This window comes from Manis javanica, chromosome X (genome assembly GCF_040802235.1).
Source record: "Manis javanica isolate MJ-LG chromosome X, MJ_LKY, whole genome shotgun sequence".
Classification (NCBI taxonomy): Eukaryota; Metazoa; Chordata; class Mammalia; order Pholidota; family Manidae; genus Manis; species Manis javanica.
The window spans coordinates 5,783,685-5,802,202 of NC_133174.1; the positions used below are offsets into that span (position 1 = coordinate 5,783,685).

At 40.8% G+C, this 18,518-nt stretch overlaps 1 protein-coding gene across 6 annotated transcripts in view; it reads right to left on the reverse strand.

The window, feature by feature from the left end:
• The window catches only part of MID1 (midline 1), a 332,705-nt gene that overhangs the window by 59,294 nt on the left and 254,893 nt on the right, over window positions 1-18,518 (reverse strand). For all 6 annotated transcript variants that reach the window (XM_037013449.2, XM_037013448.2, XM_037013450.2 and 3 more), the window contains exon 3: window positions 8,093-8,188. In XM_037013449.2, coding sequence (XP_036869344.1) covers window positions 8,093-8,188 — 96 coding nt within the window. The remainder of the gene's footprint in view (window positions 1-8,092; window positions 8,189-18,518) is intronic.

The window sequence follows — 18,518 nt, forward strand, 5'->3', positions numbered from 1 at the left end:
ATTCCAAGTTGAACAGACTCACTCTATTAAAACCGTCAACTCCATCTAGAAATCAGTTGAGTTCCTCGACATTTTAAAAAATTGAGGTAAAATTTATATACAGGGAAATGCATAAATCTTAGGGGACAATTCAGTGGATTATGATATCCAACATGACCAACAGCTTAACCAAGATACGAAATACAGTTGATCCTTGAACCACTCAGGATCTAGCATGTGCCAACTCCCGCAAACAGTCGAGAATCCACGTGCAACCTTGGACTCCCCCAAAACTTAACTACTAATAGCCTACTGTTGACTGGAAGCTTTACCAATAACATAAACAGTCAACACATATTTTGTATGTTACATGTATTATACACTGTATTCTTCCAATGAAGCAAGCTAGAGAAAAGAAAATGTTTTTTCAAATGGTAGCAAAGCTCCAAGAAATTTTCCAATGTGATTGCTGAAAAAAATCCAAGTGTAAGTAGACCTGTGCAGTTGAAACCTGTGTTGTCCAAGGGTCAACTGTATTTCTATGACCCCAGAAAGTATGCTCACGCCCCTCCTTCCAGTCGATTCTTAACCCATGTGGGTAATCATTGTTTAGATTTTTATCACCAAACTCCTGCAACATTTTAAATTGCATTTATAAACGTAACCTATTCAATTTACTTTATAAGCACTTTAAATGCCTAACAGGATAAAATTAAAACCCTAACAAAGTAAATCTTCCCAGGTCCTTAAGTAGCTCCTGGGAATCTAATAAATTAAACTTACAAATGTGGAGAAACTCAAGTTCTTTTGAACATTCCAGAACTCGATTGAAACAAATCATTTTACGCTTTCAACTTTAGGTCACAGGTCTAAAATAAATTACAGGTCTCAAATTGGAATCTCAAAGCTAACTTGTCAAATTTCTGTAATATGTCATATTTTCTTAAGTGCTACAAACCCTTAAAATACAAACATATGTTTTAGTCCTAAATTATAACAAAATATTGATTCTATGGATATTATTTAGGTCTTCATCTTCATACATAAAGCTCAAACTTTTTGGGAAAGATGAAAAAGGAACTTTACTTACTGAAGGCAGTAAATTGATCACCTCAAGGAAGTTGAGGATCAATGGTCATAGATTTGAAAATAATTTTACAAGGCCTGGAGGCGCACTGGCTCTACTGGCACCACAGATGCACACTCACCGGGCCTCTGTTGCGGTGTGATGGACAAGTTTCCAATTCCCCAGCAGATGGCCTGTTTCCTGCCATGAGAATTCCTCTAGGAATCTAACTTTTTAACCATCACTTTCAACTCTATCACCTGGTTTGGGTAGCTGATGTTCAGTAACCCCTCCAGCTGCTTCACTTCTGGATTGGATTCAAACCATTTCTTTACCAGATGATTCTTGTTACATCTGGCTTCAAGTCACATTTCTATGGTTATCCGAATACCATTTACCTCAAAAAGCTCTTAGGATAATTAAGTCAGTAAGTGATAGTAGGAGCTTGTCAAGTGGTCATTACTGTTTGCCACGTACATTTCTCCAAGTCCCACCACGCTAGCTTTCCCTATATTGCAGGCTCTGCCTTGTGGAACGGTAACCACTTGACACAGTCATGACTTCTTTCTAATACCTGCAAAGATGCGCCAGGCACCATCTTCCCTGCCTGAATAGATGGCAGGCGTCCTCGAACTCATCACAGCCCAATACTGAGCTTGCCCGATCAGAGAATTAGGTTATGATGATAGTTTTCATCACCTAATACATATGAATCTGATGCTCTATCTAGTGAAAAAAAAAACAGTTTTAAAATCATACTGAAAGCTCTATCATAAATTCCTCAGCTGGGAAAAGTCACTTTACTTGGTTGTAAAAGTCTTTATTTGTGTTGCTTCTCACTGAAAGCTTCTTACATTCAGTGGTAGCTGCAGGCATGTTAAGGAGCTAAATTTAAAATTTCGTATTTCTGTTTCAAACAAAAATAACCAGTGCTACAATTGCACTCTTGTTAATGAACATTTTATATGCATGACTCAGTTACTTTGCTGGGGAATTTAAAAATTGAGACAAAGCTCCTCAGTTTTCCCTACAACACTGAGCAATTAAAAATACAAGCCAACTGAAGGTAAGCAATGAGGAGTCCCTTTTCTCTCACACTCTGTAATTACATGATATTCAGAGAAAATTTCAGCTTATCACAAAAAAACAATTTTATATTCATTATTGAGAAAAATAATTTAAACTAGATATTAAGACCCAGAAACAAAAGAGCTTGACTCAGTGACAAAACCATGGATTGATGGCTGGGATCATGCTGGTCTCTGAATGGCATGCACAGGAGCAATAAGGGGACCTGACCTTCTACCTGACAGTCACCTGCTCACCTGAGATCATTCCTTTTCACATCTCTGACTCTTCCCTGGACCCATCCGACTGCCACCATGTCATGTGAGCTGAGTTAGAACTGATGAGGAAATACTCAGAAAGTTCTCGAATCCCTTCCCCTCTAGGCAGGTGTGGTGGGAAGTCAAGGAGGCCAAGGAAAGAGGGTTTCTGTTAAGGCTTCCGGAATGTAGAGGAATCACAAGGTGCTTGGGTGCTTGGAATTAAAACAATGTAACAATGTATTTCCCCCCCACCGGGACTCAGTGGTGCGGAACAGCTTGTTGGTCATAGTCATGGAAGCCCATTAGTTTATAATACGGTACCCGGGTAACCTTTACAGAAATGGATTAAAATATAACTAGCAACCTGAAAATACCTATAGTGACCTAATAGCTTCCACTGCAACAGTTCCTGGGTGCTGACTTCCCCCTAACATTACAGTAAGTGTATAAAAGACATGGCCCTGCTGTACTTGGGGCTCAGACCTTCAGAGATCACTGTCCCCTGAGCTCACTGGTGTGGAATAAACCTCTGCCCTCCAAGACCACCGAGTGCCGCTTGGTTCTTCTGTCAGTGATCCAGTCCAGGTTTTCCAGTCTTCTGTAACAGAACTACAATGGCCACTTAAAAAATGTGCCCAACCCATTCTTACTATTCTTTCTATCATACCAGAAACATCCCTGCTGCTCTAGTCAAGCACTTGAACTTTTCAAGGCAAGGAGGTTGTGTGTGGAAGAGTGTAAGGGAGACATGATAAAGAATTCCTGTGTTATAGGGAGAAGCCACATTGAGATACATCAGTAAAACCATGTCTTCTCTCTTCACTCCTACTGCTCATCTATTGGTCCCCTAATTAAGGCCAATTATTTCACATCTAAGTATTAGCCATGGAAATCTGCAGTATTCATTCAAACATGTCAGAGGGATTGTCTTCAGAGGCACGTAGTGTGGTCATACCCCAACGCAAGCCACCTGGCAGGATTCTGAATACGACACAACAGTTCATCCCATTCAAACTGGGAAGATCGGCAGATGCTGAAGGGTTTGGATCATGTTTTTAAAAAAGTTTCAAAGCTGAAACTTGGCAAGGTCATTCTGAAAGTAATACCAAACTAAGTAAGCCTTATATTCATTAATTCATTCATAAGATTAACCTCTTATTCCAAAATAAGAGAAGACTGCAAGACTTTCTACTGATGTCGTCTCACTATTCCTCATGAGTATACCTAAGAAGGTAATAGGATCCAGTGCCCTTTATGAATCAGCTTTTTTTTAAGGCAAGAGCATAGAATCTATGGGGAGACATTCAAGTATGTGTTACATACTACTTTACTGAACAGTTAAATTTAATCTCCATTGAGAAAAGCTGTTTGCTTCATGAGCTGTGAATTTTAGCAAACTTGGTGAAGTAGATACCCAGCCAGTGAACACATGCAGTAGTCAAAAACTGACTCTTCTCCACAGAACATGAAGCTCTGTGGAGAGTTCCTTTTCTCCTTTGTCCTGGGAATCTTAAGGGCCTGAACTTGGGAGATGGGCCTTTGCCACAGTGGCTTGTCATAATCCAGTTTCTGAATGCCACCATGTTTGCACTATCACATAATCATCATTCCAGAGCTGTTCACACAGAAAGCCACGGATGACTGTGGGTTGCCTGATGTGGTTTAATGAGGCCCAGATTCTGACTCTAATTATACCCTGAGAGCATTCTCATGAGGGCTCAGATGGGGTGGGAATCTAACCCTTGTCTGCAAGTGACAATGGATCATGACTTCGGACAATCAAACCAGCCCCTAAGCAGGATACATGGGATCCAAGACCAGACACTGTCCACAAGACACAAACAGCAGGTACGGTGTTTGGGGGCTGGTCTTTACCCAACGGCTCTAGATGAAGCAACTGCCAAGGTTTCCATAGAGAGAATGCTTTGACATAAGACTGCAGAACAACATTAATTTAGACATAAAGTTTCATCTTTCTTTGTAAATTAGCAATTTTTTCCCTTATTTCAAAGTTTACAACAGAATGCTTTTAGGGCTTTGTGAATGACTGAACAAGTCTTTTATAGAGCCCCATCTGTTTTCTCAAATTAATTTTTACCATTTCTTACAAGCTACTGCAACGCATCACCCTCTTCTGTCTCAGTTTACAGAGCCCAGCAAAAATTGAATTAAATGGCACTTAATTTACCCACAACCAGCTTGTCACTCCACATGTCACCCAGCACTGGAAAAACTCAGGAAGCCAGTAAGAGAGCAAACTTCCCATTAAAAGAGAAAGAACTGATTAAAAACTAAGTGTGAGAAACAATGGCAAAAGGAATTTTTTAAGAATGAAGTACAAAGAAGGCAAGGTAAGCCAGGGGGGCAAACTGCAGGACTCTGATGGGATGCTGGCCCCGAGAATGGCCTTCTGGGAGAAGCCTGGGCAAGGGCGGTGAGGTGAGCTGAGCCTCTGCCTTCTCCACACTGCTATGGTTTGCAGTTTTCCTTTACCATCTCAACCGTGGATTTAGTGACTGATCAACTGTTATTTCCCAAACCTACTGTGTCCAGGTGTTATGTTCCTTATGAAAGAACCTGATTCTCAGAACGTGTGGGGAACTTGATATACGTCAGCAATTATAAGGATTTGCTTAGCTAATAAATGAGGCCCCCTGGTTTGGAAAAGAAAAGAGAGAGAAGGACGAGGTGATGAGGAGCGATTGTCCATCTGTGACCTGGAGACATTAAGTTCTGAGCTAGCCCCAGTTTTGCTCACTTCTCCTGGGCATGTCCCACACCTCAGATATAACTACTCTAAACCCATCCCAAGGGAATCTTTTGTATTCCTCTCCTGAGGAAAACAAAGCCAGCGGCTATAAAGCCAGCCGTTTTTAGAATCCCACCAGCAGATCACACAAACGTCTTCTGGGAGTCAACCTCATCTGCTCTTCCAATGAGTCCACCTCCTGAGCCCTAAGCTGCCGTGGCCTACACCCCCTCTGTCCTCTACTGAAAACATTCCGGACTTACTCTCAGAAAGCCATTTCATTTGCTTACCCTTGTTCTAAAAACAAGTTATGAAACAATGGGGATAGGGGGGACCTTCAAACCCTTTTCATTCGCAAGAAAAGCAGAAGTGAATCCCAGGAAGGAGGTGTGGACTGAGACGGATGTGACATTTCCTCAGGATTGGTGGGAATTCATTGATTTCATTTACAACAATTGAGAGCTGCCTCTGTGCTTTGAGCTTTTTAGCTGCAGCTGGCACTGGATTATTTTCCCCAGGCATGCTCATGCCCAAATGCAAGGACACCTTCAGGAAGAGGAAAAGGAAAAAATAGTCTAGGAACCTAGGATGTGAACCAGGAAATTCTTTTTCTCTACACTGATTGAAAGGACTTTCACACTGGTGCATAACAAATTCTGCTACCTTTTTGGAGTTTACTAGTGCTGTGGTGTTTGCTCCTGGACTTGCAATCGTTCTGCACTAAGATATCCATATTATTTTTCCAATAACCAAAAATATTTGTTGAAATGAGTTAGGGATGCCAACTGTCCTGTGAAAATTACCCAGGTCTTTGTGCTCCTCGAACCCTTGCTAAACCTCCAAGACAAAATAAAGTTGAGATTCAGATGCAGTATCAAAAGTCCACCCAGCTCTCATTTCTCCAAAGCTGCTTGTTACTTAACCACCCTCGCACACCTTCCATTTCTACAGAATTAACTACTTGCTTTGCATACATACACCCTTCATTTTACCATCCCCATACCTCGGTTTGCCCCACAAGCAGTGCCTTTCCCATATCTCCATATGCCCAGTGTTACCCACTCCTGAAGGCAGGTTTCCCTAGACCCCAGCTGGAAGAAATTCCGATTCACTGAAATTCCAAAGTACAGCAGTCCCCCCTAATGCATGAGGTGCATGTTCCAACACCCCCGGTGGATACCTGAAAACATGGACAGTACTGAATGCTACGTATACTATTTTTTCCCTATACATACACAAAATTATGCTTTGAGAATATTAGTAATAACACATAGAGAAATAGGTACTGCTTGTATTATTTTTCTACTCAATTGATTTTCTTTAATTTTTGTCTAGAATAAATTTCCCAAATGCCAAATTTACTCACAAACATTTCTTTCCATTCCAAAGGATTTGTAGAGAAACAACAGTGAAAGGAATGAATATTCCTTACTCCTTGCTGAGTAACTTCCACAAGGTATGTCTGTGTCCATTTGCAAGTCTGTTACAATCAATTCAGTAATAGCTTTATTTAAAGAGCCTATTATCTCAACTAAATACCTAATTTTTAAAAATAAAGTCTACTTGTAAATCCATGTGTCTTTCTTGAATGACACATCTATGTAGCACATGAAATCACCGAACATTATAGAATATAATTTTACATGTTAGGACAAATAGCATTTTGTAAGTTCAAGTCATACTAACATTGCATTAGGTACAAGACAGTTATTCTGAAATCATGAAGGCCGTAATGGAAACCAGACACTAATGCTTTAAGAAGTAACTAGTTGAAATTGAATGAAATAATCACCCAATCCATAAAGCATTTGTAAGATTTCCCCATAAAACACAGGTAATTTTTTTTTTTTACTGAAGAGAAAGAATTCTTTCTTATTGTCCTAAACATCAAATGCCACCACATCATAAAAATAAAATACAGCACATGGATCATTTCACTGTGTTCATCTGTTTACTCTTACAATACACATTCACTTTACCCTACAATAAAGAAACCATTATGCTTGTTCACTATTATTTACAAGGCTGTTTAATCAACAAGGCTCAAAACATTCCCTGGAGATCATGGCCAAAAGCGAATCTACTCTAAGCAGAGGGTTAGAAAGATCTGGGTCCCCCAACCTACCCTTGCTGTCATTGAGGCCTGCACACTCTTGATGTGATCCCAATAGCTGGTCAGTTTCATGGGAACATATCTGACAACCAAGATGCATTTAATACCCAGCTGTGGTGGGCTGCACTGCATCGCCCCCAGAATATACATCCAAGTCCTAACCACTGCTGTCTGGGAATATGACTTTGTTTGGAAACAGGGTCTTAGCTGATGTAATCAAGTTAAAGTGAGTTCATACTGAAGTAGGGCGGCCCCTAACCCAATGATTGGTGTCCCTATAAGGAGGAGATCTGGACAGACACAGACACCCCCAGGGAGGAGGCCACAGTGCTGCTGCTCTAAGCCAAGGAGCTCCACGAGCTGCCTGGAACCACCAGAAGGTTCCAAGAGGCATGGAGGGATCCTCTCCTAGCGCCTTTGGCGGGAGCATGGCCCTATTCACACCTGGATTTCAGGTTTCTGGCCTCCAGAACTGCCGGAGAATAAATTTTGGTTGTTTTATGCCATCCAAGTTCATGGTGATTTGTTACAGCAGCCCTAGAAGACTAATACAACACCTTCTAAATAGTGCTTTTGTTGGCTGCTCTTTGTATGGATGACTGAAATCTGCCATATGAGGGATGCTAAGAAAGCTGGGTCAGGGACAGCCATGATGGGAGTGAGGGCATGACAAGGCAGTGGGTGGGGAGACGGTATTTGAGGTTCTAGTTCCTTCCAATTTCATCCATCTTGAATATTTGGCTTCTGCAAAAGATCTAATTTTAAGAAGATTCCTGTTTTAAGATACATAAAGGGTGAGCATATAAAAATCGTGATTGAGCCGTTTTCATATAAGCACAGCACACATAGATACTCACCTCCACATGTTGACAGGTTTGGATAAGTTTAGCCAAAAGAGTCTCCAGTTCGGTGTTCCTCTTAATAAGGTTGGTGAGGTTACTCTCTAAGTTTTGCTGTTCAAAAAAGAAGAAAAATATTATTCTGCATACTTTTAATACTTTATACAAAATCACTTGTACTCAGGAAAAACAACGGATACATTTTTAGAAACCTCAATGAAACCTATGCAGTTTCAAGTATTTATAGATTTAAACTGGATTTTGAAAAGTCACATTTAAAGGAATCTTTTAAAAACGTTCAAATTTCAACTGTTCCTGCTTCCTGCACTAACTCAGGCATATTTTACTGACTAATTGGTTATAGGTTACTTCTAGGGCATGAACGAGGGGGAAAAGAGATAATGGGATTCCCATTGTCTTACCTGAATGAGAAATGGTGTGGCAATAATATAAAGCCATATTCCCACATCTAATCAACTACTATTGAATTTTTAGAATTTATTGTCTCACAGGCAGGCTGAGGTCAATCCCTTGGAGGAAGGCTTGCATTGCACAGCTCTTACTGGCATTATGGCTATTTATAGGCATTTATAAGATGTCCTCCCCATACACGTTTACTCACTCATAGTACATTTCACTGTACATGCTTCTATTCTCTGCCTATCAACCTGTCAATGCCAGATCATTTTTCCTACCATTCTTCTGCTTAAGAATCTAGAATTGCTCCCTATTCCTTGTGAACATCAAATTTAACCTTCCCTGCCATGCCTGTTAAATCTTATTTTCAGCCACAGTTTGCCCTCTGTGCTGGGTAAGACTCAGGTGCTCCCCACTGCTTCTCATTCTGGACACTCTTCACTTACACTATTCATTGATTCACTTATCCATTCATACACATATTTACTGAGCATCTGCTATAGGCCAAACTCTGAGAGAAGTCTGGGGAAACAAGAGTACAAGCATCTCCTCCTTGCGCACAAACAGATGGCTATGCAACTGGGAGAGGGATGCTGTACCTGAAAGAAGGGGGTTGGGGGTGCCTGGAGAAGGTTTCGGAGAAGACAGAGTCTTTTCACTGAGGCTGGAAGGGTGGGCAGTGAGTTTTGGGTGAACAAGAGTGAAAATTCCTTGGGAAGACGGAATGGAGGTGGAGGTGAGCATGGGAAGTGTACTGTATGGGCAGCAACTAGGACAGTGTCGCATACCAAGACCAGGGAGGTGTGACAGTAAAGGATTGGGGCAACTGTGTGTTTTAACATATAGACAACTCCACAAACACAGTGTAGGTTGGGACTGAAAGGAACTTCCATGGAAAAGGAAATATATCTTGGATTCGTAATGCCATCTGAGGAAAAGGATTTGAAAGGGTATGAGGGGGATTTTGAAAATTTACAATTTCATAAAGCTGATTAACAGTTCACTATGCTGTGAGATTTATTTCTGCAAAGGTGTGCTCCTTCTACTTTTCTAAATTTTAGATTTAGAAAGGTATATTCAGGAAAAGAATCACTTTTATTTAATGCCTAAAATGCGTAAGTCAGAAGCAGAAATTCCTTTGGTCATTCTTAAAGTTACGCTTATTAGTCTGGTGTTTGTCCTATTGTTTAATTTTTGTTTTTAATTCAATGAATGCATTTTCCATTTCCAGAAGGTTATCACATCTGTCTCTTCTTCTTGAGTTACTTTCTGTTCCTGTGCCTAGGATGCAATTCCCTCCTTCATAATTTTAAAAGAACTAAACATACTTAAGCTCTTTTGAGAAAAGGCAGTTCCATATTTTCCCGTGTTTGTGTAATGTTCCTCAAGAACCAGATTTTACCTTGTGTCTGTGATCTTTCTCTGACAGGTGACGTGACCTGAGCTTTGTCCCGTGCTGTGAGCGGGGGATTGCCGTGGCCCAGCCAGGTGAGGGGCCCACTCTGCTGTTAGGACTTGAGATTGCTTCCCCAGAGAGGGCACTCCCACACCATGCCCATGGGCCTGCCAGGGAGGCAAAGATCCTGGTGTGGCTCGGTGCTTCTGCTGCCCTCCATGGAGATTCTGGCTGGCTCCAATTCCAGGCTGCCCTGTGCGGGCTACACTTTGTCCCTTGCCCCCAGGTCGTCTCTACCTCTCAAGAGCAGCCCAGCCAGCTTCAGCCTCCTCTCACCATTCTGCATTGCCTTTCATCTCTAGTCCTTGGAGACTTCCCACTTATGTGTAAGCTTGCTTATTATCTATTAAAATCCATTTACAAAAATTTTATCTACAAGTCTCACGTGTTCAGAATGCAGAAAGAGGTTCTGTGCATATTTCATCTGGGCAGCAAAACCAAGAAGAAATCTTCATTTTTGGCTTTAAAACACTCAAAGCATCTCAAATATAAATATTCTGAAGGAGAAAAATGACTTTCTCACTTAGAGGACAGTACACAACAGCAGTTGGAGAGTAAACCAGACGGAGGGAATTAGGTGCAACTTAATGATCTTATGTTTGCAACAAAGAAAAAGTTGCTTTCAAAGCTCTTACCAACAACAAAAGTCTAAAGCTTTTGTACTGCTTAGAGAAAATGAATCGCCATGACTAATCACTTTATGGCCAGAGACTGGAGTATATTTTGAGACATCGCACTATTTGCTACCCCTGCTTTAGACGTGCCCACTTTATGGCATGTTTGTGAGCTTGTTTTGGTATGTTAATCGTAGGGAATCCTTTCACTTTCCTTTTTGGCTGACCCTTCAGAGCAGGAAATTTCTAGGAAAACACATCATGTAACTGTTTACAATTCAACTGTCATAGGTATGACTTTTCTAAAAGCTAGTCACCAAGAGAGCCAAATAAATAGGATCTAACACGTTTAAGATCTTACAAACATCGGCTTGCTTTCCCCTCCCTTTGCTAAGTACAGACCATGTATAAAATCTGTTTTTGATCAACTAATATGCACACTAAAGCCTGTGGCTTAAACACACTGACCTATCCTTTGGGGTTGTTCACATTTAAATAGCACAAGTATTACTAAGTCTGCAAAGAGTGACCGAGTCACTTCCAAGCATAATAGAGGGAAATGAGGCTGGGAGAGAGACTTGCTTCCAGGAGGTTCCAAAGGGCCTGACAACACTTTTGAAGACAGCCCAAGAAATGCGGAGGTAACAAAATCCAGTCCTCGGTGTGCCTGGCATCCGTAAGCTTCCACTACAGGGACTTCTATGGAGTTTTCTAGAATTTAACTGGATCACTAACATCCTGTGTGGTGGTCAGCAGGTCCTATTACCTCTTGATTTTAACTGTGCTTTGTGCAAAGGAGAGAGTATTTTTTGGTGTTAAGAGTTTTGGGGCCAAGTGGATATAAATATCTACTTCCCTATGGATATCTATGGAATTCTACAGAGGACAAAAGAACCGTTTCAGTTTCCTGTTCTCAACTCAAGACTGTCAATATATTTACATCTCCGTATGGAGCTGAGTGTGGTAGGAATCCAAGGAGTCAGGCAGGAGTGGCCACACGTGGGAAGCGAGGAGCCTGGGGCCTCCGTTCCAGCTGAGCTGTCCTGGACAAATGACTCTCAGGCTCATTCTTCCTCGGTCTATAATGTGTGGATAATGATAAGTCTCCCTAACTGTGTTATTGTTAAGATCAGAGGAGAAATGAACACACACACCAGGACTACTCAAATGTTTGTTGAAATACGAATTGCAGGACACAACATTCAGTTTGACGTAAGTAGCCCGAACGACAGGGGCCCGACCCCATGTCTGGGGTGGCCACTGGGCTGGAGTGTGCTGACAGCTCTTTGCTACAGCCCCGGGGCGGGGGGTGCCCCAGGAGCAGCCCTCAAAGCTGCACCTACTGGCAGTGGATGATGGACAGCCCGGCTTCCTCCCTCCGGGGGTGGGGGGGGGGACACTCCCAGTGCCTCCTCAGAGCGCCCAAGGCCCCACAGGGAGGAGCCCCAGTGGCCATGCTGAGTTAGGGCCCCCGAGGCCCCTTTCTTCTCCCTTCTCCCCTCTCTCCCGCTCTCCTTTCCCTCACAAATGCTTCCTGGTAGCTTCCCGATTCCGGTTCTGAGTGAGGTTCTTCTGGGAGAACTCAGCTAAAACCTTCTCCGCAGACATCCTGACCCATTACTGTTGAATACTCCCCTTCTTATGAGGCATGCTCAAATTAATGAAGACTTTATTGCTTTTGAGAGATATTTGTTAATACAGGGAGAGTTTTCTCTTCCCCCATCTTCCCTCTCTCTTTTTCAAGAGGTCACAGATCCTTTAAATTTCAGGCTCTAAAGAAGCACTGTCACTAGAAATCTAAATGTGAGCCTCAACATGAGTCACATTTTCAATGTTCTAACAGTCATGCTTTTTTTTTAAGTTTAAAAAAACAGACAAAATTAATTTCAATAATATATTTTACCTAACTCAATATCCAAAATACTGTCATTTCCACATGGGATCAACATTTAAAAACTGATGAGCTCTTTCACATTCTTTTGCCTTCTTGCTGCTTGTGAAGTCTTTCAAATCTGCCATGTGTTTTACACATGTAACACATCTCAATTCACACCCGTCACATTTCAAACACTCAATTGCTCCATGTGGCTAGTGGCTACATTATTGGTTCGCACAGCATTAGAATCTAGAACAGGGGTCAGTAAATGGTCTCTGTAAAGGGCCAGGTAGTAAATATTTCAGGCTTTGTTGGCCATAAGCTCTCGGTTGCAACTACTCAGCTCGGGGCCATTTCAGTAAGAAAATAGCCATAGGCAATATGTAAATGGATGGGCAGCGATCTGCTCCCAAAAAACTTTATTTACAAATATAGGCAGTAAGATTGGCCCAGAGGCCAAGCCCCCTCCTGGGCCACCACATATGCTCTTCCCCCTGGAATGAATCCGCATCGCAGGAAATAATTCTACCACCAAGGAGAGATATAATGAACCCACACTATGTACTGAGCACCAACTGTATACCCAACACTGTTCCATCCCTTCCCATTATAAATCCTCAAAGGTTCACTGTGGGAACAATTAGCATGCAAAACTGAATATTCACTGGACAACCCTTCTGAAATATAATGTAAATCATTATAAATCAACTAACGGGTTCATTTAACAACTACTATAGATGGTTACAACAATGCCTTCTACGCTTTAGGGCTTTCCTCACTGGCAGCCTCGAGTCAGAACTCAAGAAGAGAGGCTTGACAGCTTAGATGCATTCTGAAGGAAATGCTGTATAACTCCATCAGCCCACAAGATTCCTGGGAAGGCAAATACTACACTGTTGAACAAATTTTTATGAATACAGGTTTATATACATAGACTAGCAATTACCATTGACACAGCTATTTCAAATTCTATCTAAAACCAAAGTCAAGTTGCTCCTGGCCTTATTAATTCATTACCTCCTCCCCAGGTGATTTTTTTCATAGTACTCTGACTGTGATGGGAAAGGATGTGCTTTATAAATTGAATAAATTCAAGAGAGTCCTAAAGGTAAAGAGACGAGGCAGATTTGCTTTTCGAATGTTAAGCAAAGGATTGGATGCAAGTCAAATTTCTGAAAGACAAACCTGTCAAACACATGTCGTTTAAAGAATGAGACTGTTCTGTATACTTTATGCAGAAATGATGAGTAATTTTCCCTACAATTTTTGTTTTTAATGCATACACTTCGAATGCATTTTCATGGAGCCATACTCAACCACCTTCATCTAATGTAGTTTTTAGTGAGACTCATTTCAGTGGGGAATTTAGCAGTGTGTGACGGGACAGCTGATTTTGTACCAATCTCACAGCATGAGCCTTTAGGCATGGGTATGGACACCAGTGAGAACAGCAAATCCACCCTAACAGATGAGCTTTGTACTTTTACATACACTGATCCCCAATCAAACAGCAAGGTAAGAAGACAAAAACACCCCTAATTTTAGCCTTTGGAGACCTGTACCTAAGAGTCAGGTTGCAGGGAATTAAAGACTTGTCATTGAGCACTACTATTAAAATGTATGCCTGAAACAGGAGATTTTAGTAATTCCTTTCGGGTTTGTCCAGGCCTTAAAGAATGTTTGCTCTTATTCTGATTCAAAATGTCTTTAAACTATAATATTAAGTCTGGATGCCTTTCAAGGCAAACACAGATCTGGCTTGTTTCATTCCACAATATTCAGAGCGACATTCGGGAACTGTGTTCGGAGCCCTGACACCCAACACCTCCACTCCAGCACAGTCAGGTTATGAACACGTCGAGTGCCACAATCCACCTATTTTCTGCTAAGAAACTATAATCACAATCCTTACTAGGAAAACACACCCACATTAACACATACCACCTGCATAAAAGCATAAATTCTTCATACGTAACTAAACTCTTAAGATGTTGTAATTACCTTGCAGGAGCTTAAGGCTATCTTCAGGTTCAGCTGTGGCAGACCACAGGATGTGTGATTTATGCCAGTTTTATTTTTTAATGTCCTTTTTCATTGGTTATGATAGTCAACATTTCCAAAGGGCCTGGCAAGACAGGTTGCCCAGGAAACTTCAAAAACATAATAAAAACCAATCTGCATACAAATTTAAGTCTAGTGTTCCATGGACTACAATTTAAGCCATTTTGGCATATGATACTGTATTTACCTTGTCAGGTTTTATTTGATATTTCTCTATTAACTCCACAGAATCTGCTCCTGATATTTATAAATTCAATTGTCAGAGTATTCAGTATTTATTATTCTAATCTGGTAGTCAATCATATACAGGGAAGAATTTTTAAATACCATTTATGGTCCAAAAGAACTTTCAAATGTTAATGGAGATAAATAAATATCTTCATATAGTTACACTCATTTAGTTATAATTTTTGCAGATCCAATGACGACTACTTATTTACAGGTATCAGAGATGAGAATGGCCTTTCTTGGTCACTCCTCAACTCCTGGCCCTATTTCTGCCTATAAGAGGCTCACGATTGACCAATAAATGCATGTGTCAGTTTTGAGCATCTATACTGAGTGAAGGAAGCTGGACTGTTAGGAACCTTTGAAAACCTAGAACTTAAAAATAATGATCTCCATTGCAGATGCCTGGAGAAAAATGTTTCAGAGAAAATGGTTGTCACATTTATCAGTGGGACCTACGGGAAGTATTCCGTACGCTCCTTTGCTCCTATGCAGGTTCTTGAATCCTTCTCAACACAGCCACCACAGCTCCACGGGGTTGACTCAAGAGAGGCTACCAATTCGTCAGTCAAGAGTTAGATGGTGAAAGGATTATGGGAATATTGGAAAACAGACTAAGAGCAGTTAATTATGTTTGCTCAAATGAAAACTTTCAAGATGGTTGGGAAAATATTCATTTAAACCAAGGGTCAGCAAACGACAGGCTATAGGCCAAATACTGCCTGCACCTGTTTTTATATGGCTTGCTAGGTAAAATGGTTTTTACACTTTTAAATGATTTTTTTTAAATCAAAAGGATCAAATTTTGTGACCCATAGAAAGTATGTGAAATTCAGATGTCTGTGTCCATAAAGTTTTATGGGAACACAGCTGCCACCACTGTGCATAGGTTTGTCTGTTACTGCTTCTGAGCTACAACGACAGAGTAGTAGTGGTCCTTCACAGAAACTTGCTGTCTCCTTAAAAATAATAAAAACATCTTCTAAGACATGATTCTAAACACATTTTATTAATTAAGACAGAGCATTTTCCCTGTTGGCCCAGATGGTCTTAAAATTTCAATGTAATTCAATTTGTTTAATATTTTCAACCCCTACTACAAGAGTGTAGGAGTTATGTCTAAAATTTCAATCACTCAGGTCCTCAAAATTCTAAGGGAGAAGACCAAAATAATTTTTAACTCACAGAAGAAAAAATAGCTTTCAATCATGGGTCAAATGCAATGTCTGAAGAAATTCCTCTGTCAACTTTTGTTCAGAGAAGCAGAAGATTCAGACTGGGAAAGACTAAGAAAGGATCTCAAACTGGGTCAAGGTTGCTATCGCAAGAACACGGTCCAGAGTGAGCAAAGACAGTGAAATAAGCCAGGCAGAGAAAGACAAGTGCCAAATAATTTCCCTCATTTGTGGAGTATAAGAACAAAGCAAGACTGAAGAAACAAAACAGCAGCAGACTCACAGGCTCCAAGAAGGGACTAACAGTTACCAAAGGGAAGGGGGTGGGGAGTGTGGGTGGGGAGTGTGGGTGGGGAGGGAGGGAGAAGGGGATTGTGGGGTATCATGATTAGCACACATAATGGTGGGGCACGGGGAAGGCAGTACAGCACAGACGAGACAAGTAACGACTCTATAGCATCTTACTTCTCTGATGGACAGTGACTGTAATGGGGTATGTGGGGGGGACTTGATAATAAGGGTGAATGATGAAACCACAGTGTTGCTCATGTGAAACCTTCACAAGATTGTATATCAATGACACCTTAATAAAAAAAAAGAATGAGAAAAGAAGGCACATCATGAGGATTCAACAGTTGTTCCCGTTTTTGAATAGTATAAAGTGTTGAGTTGTTAGTGGATGCTGAATGTGGAGTTACTTCACTAATGCTGTTTCCATCACTTCTGTTTCCCTCAGTTTCTCTTGTCTTAATCATCAGTATACCTCAGAGGGGCGAAAAGCTTGGGATCATTACCGGTCTATAAAAATCCCGATAATGGCTGTCATACATGCTGTTTGTATATGTCACTTCAAGCTCTACTTCTTCCATCACTTGGAGATTGAATAATTTTGATCTTATTCCCATTCCTCCACCTTAAGCAGATGATGACGTTGTTAGATACTCATTAAGAAACATGTTCTGGCCTTTCTGCTTAAATAGGGTTTTGACTGATACCGTCAAACATCTTCACCAGATCTGAATGTCTTATGGTAGATGCTTAGCTTTCGATAAATGGAGATACCTTTTTTGCTTTTAAGATACTGTGGGCAGACCAGATCTTTTTCTAAGCCAGTATTTTACACTCTGCAGATACCTCATGTTGGTTGAAGTGAATATATGATATATTTCAAGCTAAAATAATCAAGTCTTTGATCTAATAATTTTGCATAGGTAATACAGGTCAGCTGCTGAAAATTATTACTAAAATTCAATACATGGTCAGCTTTGCTCTTGAATTTGTGGCAATCTCTGGAAAGGTTCTTATTGTTCACAAAATTCATAGCCTCATCTGGGTGATGCAAAGAGTATTAAAGTCAAGGGAGGTGATACTCTGACTCAAAAAAAAATTTAAAATTCCATTCCATTCCAAGCGGGTTTGGTCTGCTAAGAATTCATAAAATCAATGTTACTTAGAATTCCCCACTTGGGACAGCCTAGAGAATAAAGAAGACTATGGAAACACGCCATTGTTTCTCAGCCCTGAGTAACCTTCAAAGGCAGAACCTTCCTTAGGTTTCAGATTCAGAACCTGAATCTCAAATTCCTTAATTCACGGCATCCTCTATCACTGACTTTACCACCTTCACTCAGCCATTTCCTCTGCAATTAGTAAGAAGACTGATGCTGTCTTTGCCCAATCAAGGTGTGATTTTGCCTGAGTCAAAATTAAAGAACCATGGAAGTTATGGAAGGAAGATGACAGCCGTCCACTGGAGCAGTGGAGCCCAGCCCAGCCTGTGCACTGCAGCCACCTGGGGGGGCTGTACAAACACCATGCTTGGTCTGCAAAGTCTGAGTTACTAAACTGGGGTGAGGTCCAGTGAATGGGATCTTAAAACTTCTCAGAAGAGTCTAATGTAGCCAAGTGCAAGAATTATTGCTCAAAATTGATGAATCGGTTTGCTAAGTCGTTGGATCTGTGATGCGGTGAACAAAAATGAATATTGTATCCAATTTACTAGTTTCATACTTTAAGGTTTTTTTCAGAATAAAAGGAATACTTTTGTAATGAAGCATATATATGTAATAAGGACAGTAATAAAATGATATATAGATAAGGAAGAATTAATATCATCAAATTGGCCATCCTGCCCAAAGCGATATACAGATTCGATGCAATCCCTATCAAATTACCAACAGCATTCTTCAATGAACTGGAACAAATAGTTCAAAAATTCATATGGAAACACCAAAGACCCCGAATAGCCAAAGCAATCCTGAGAAGAAAGAATAAAGTGGGGGGGATCTCGCTCCCCAACTTCAAGCTCTACTACAAAGCCACAGTAATCAAGACAATTTGGTACTGGCACAAGAACAAAGCCACAGACCAGTGGAACAGAATAGACACTCCAGACATTAACCCAAACATATATGGCCAATTAATATATGATAAAGGAGCCATGGACATACAATGGGGAAATGACAGTCTCTTCAACAGATGGTGCTGGCAAAACTGGACAGCTACATGTAGGAGAATGAAACTGGATCACTGTCTAACCCCATACACAAAAGTAAATTCGAAATGGATCAAAGACCTGAATGTAAGTCATGAAACCATAAAACTCTTAGAAAAAAAC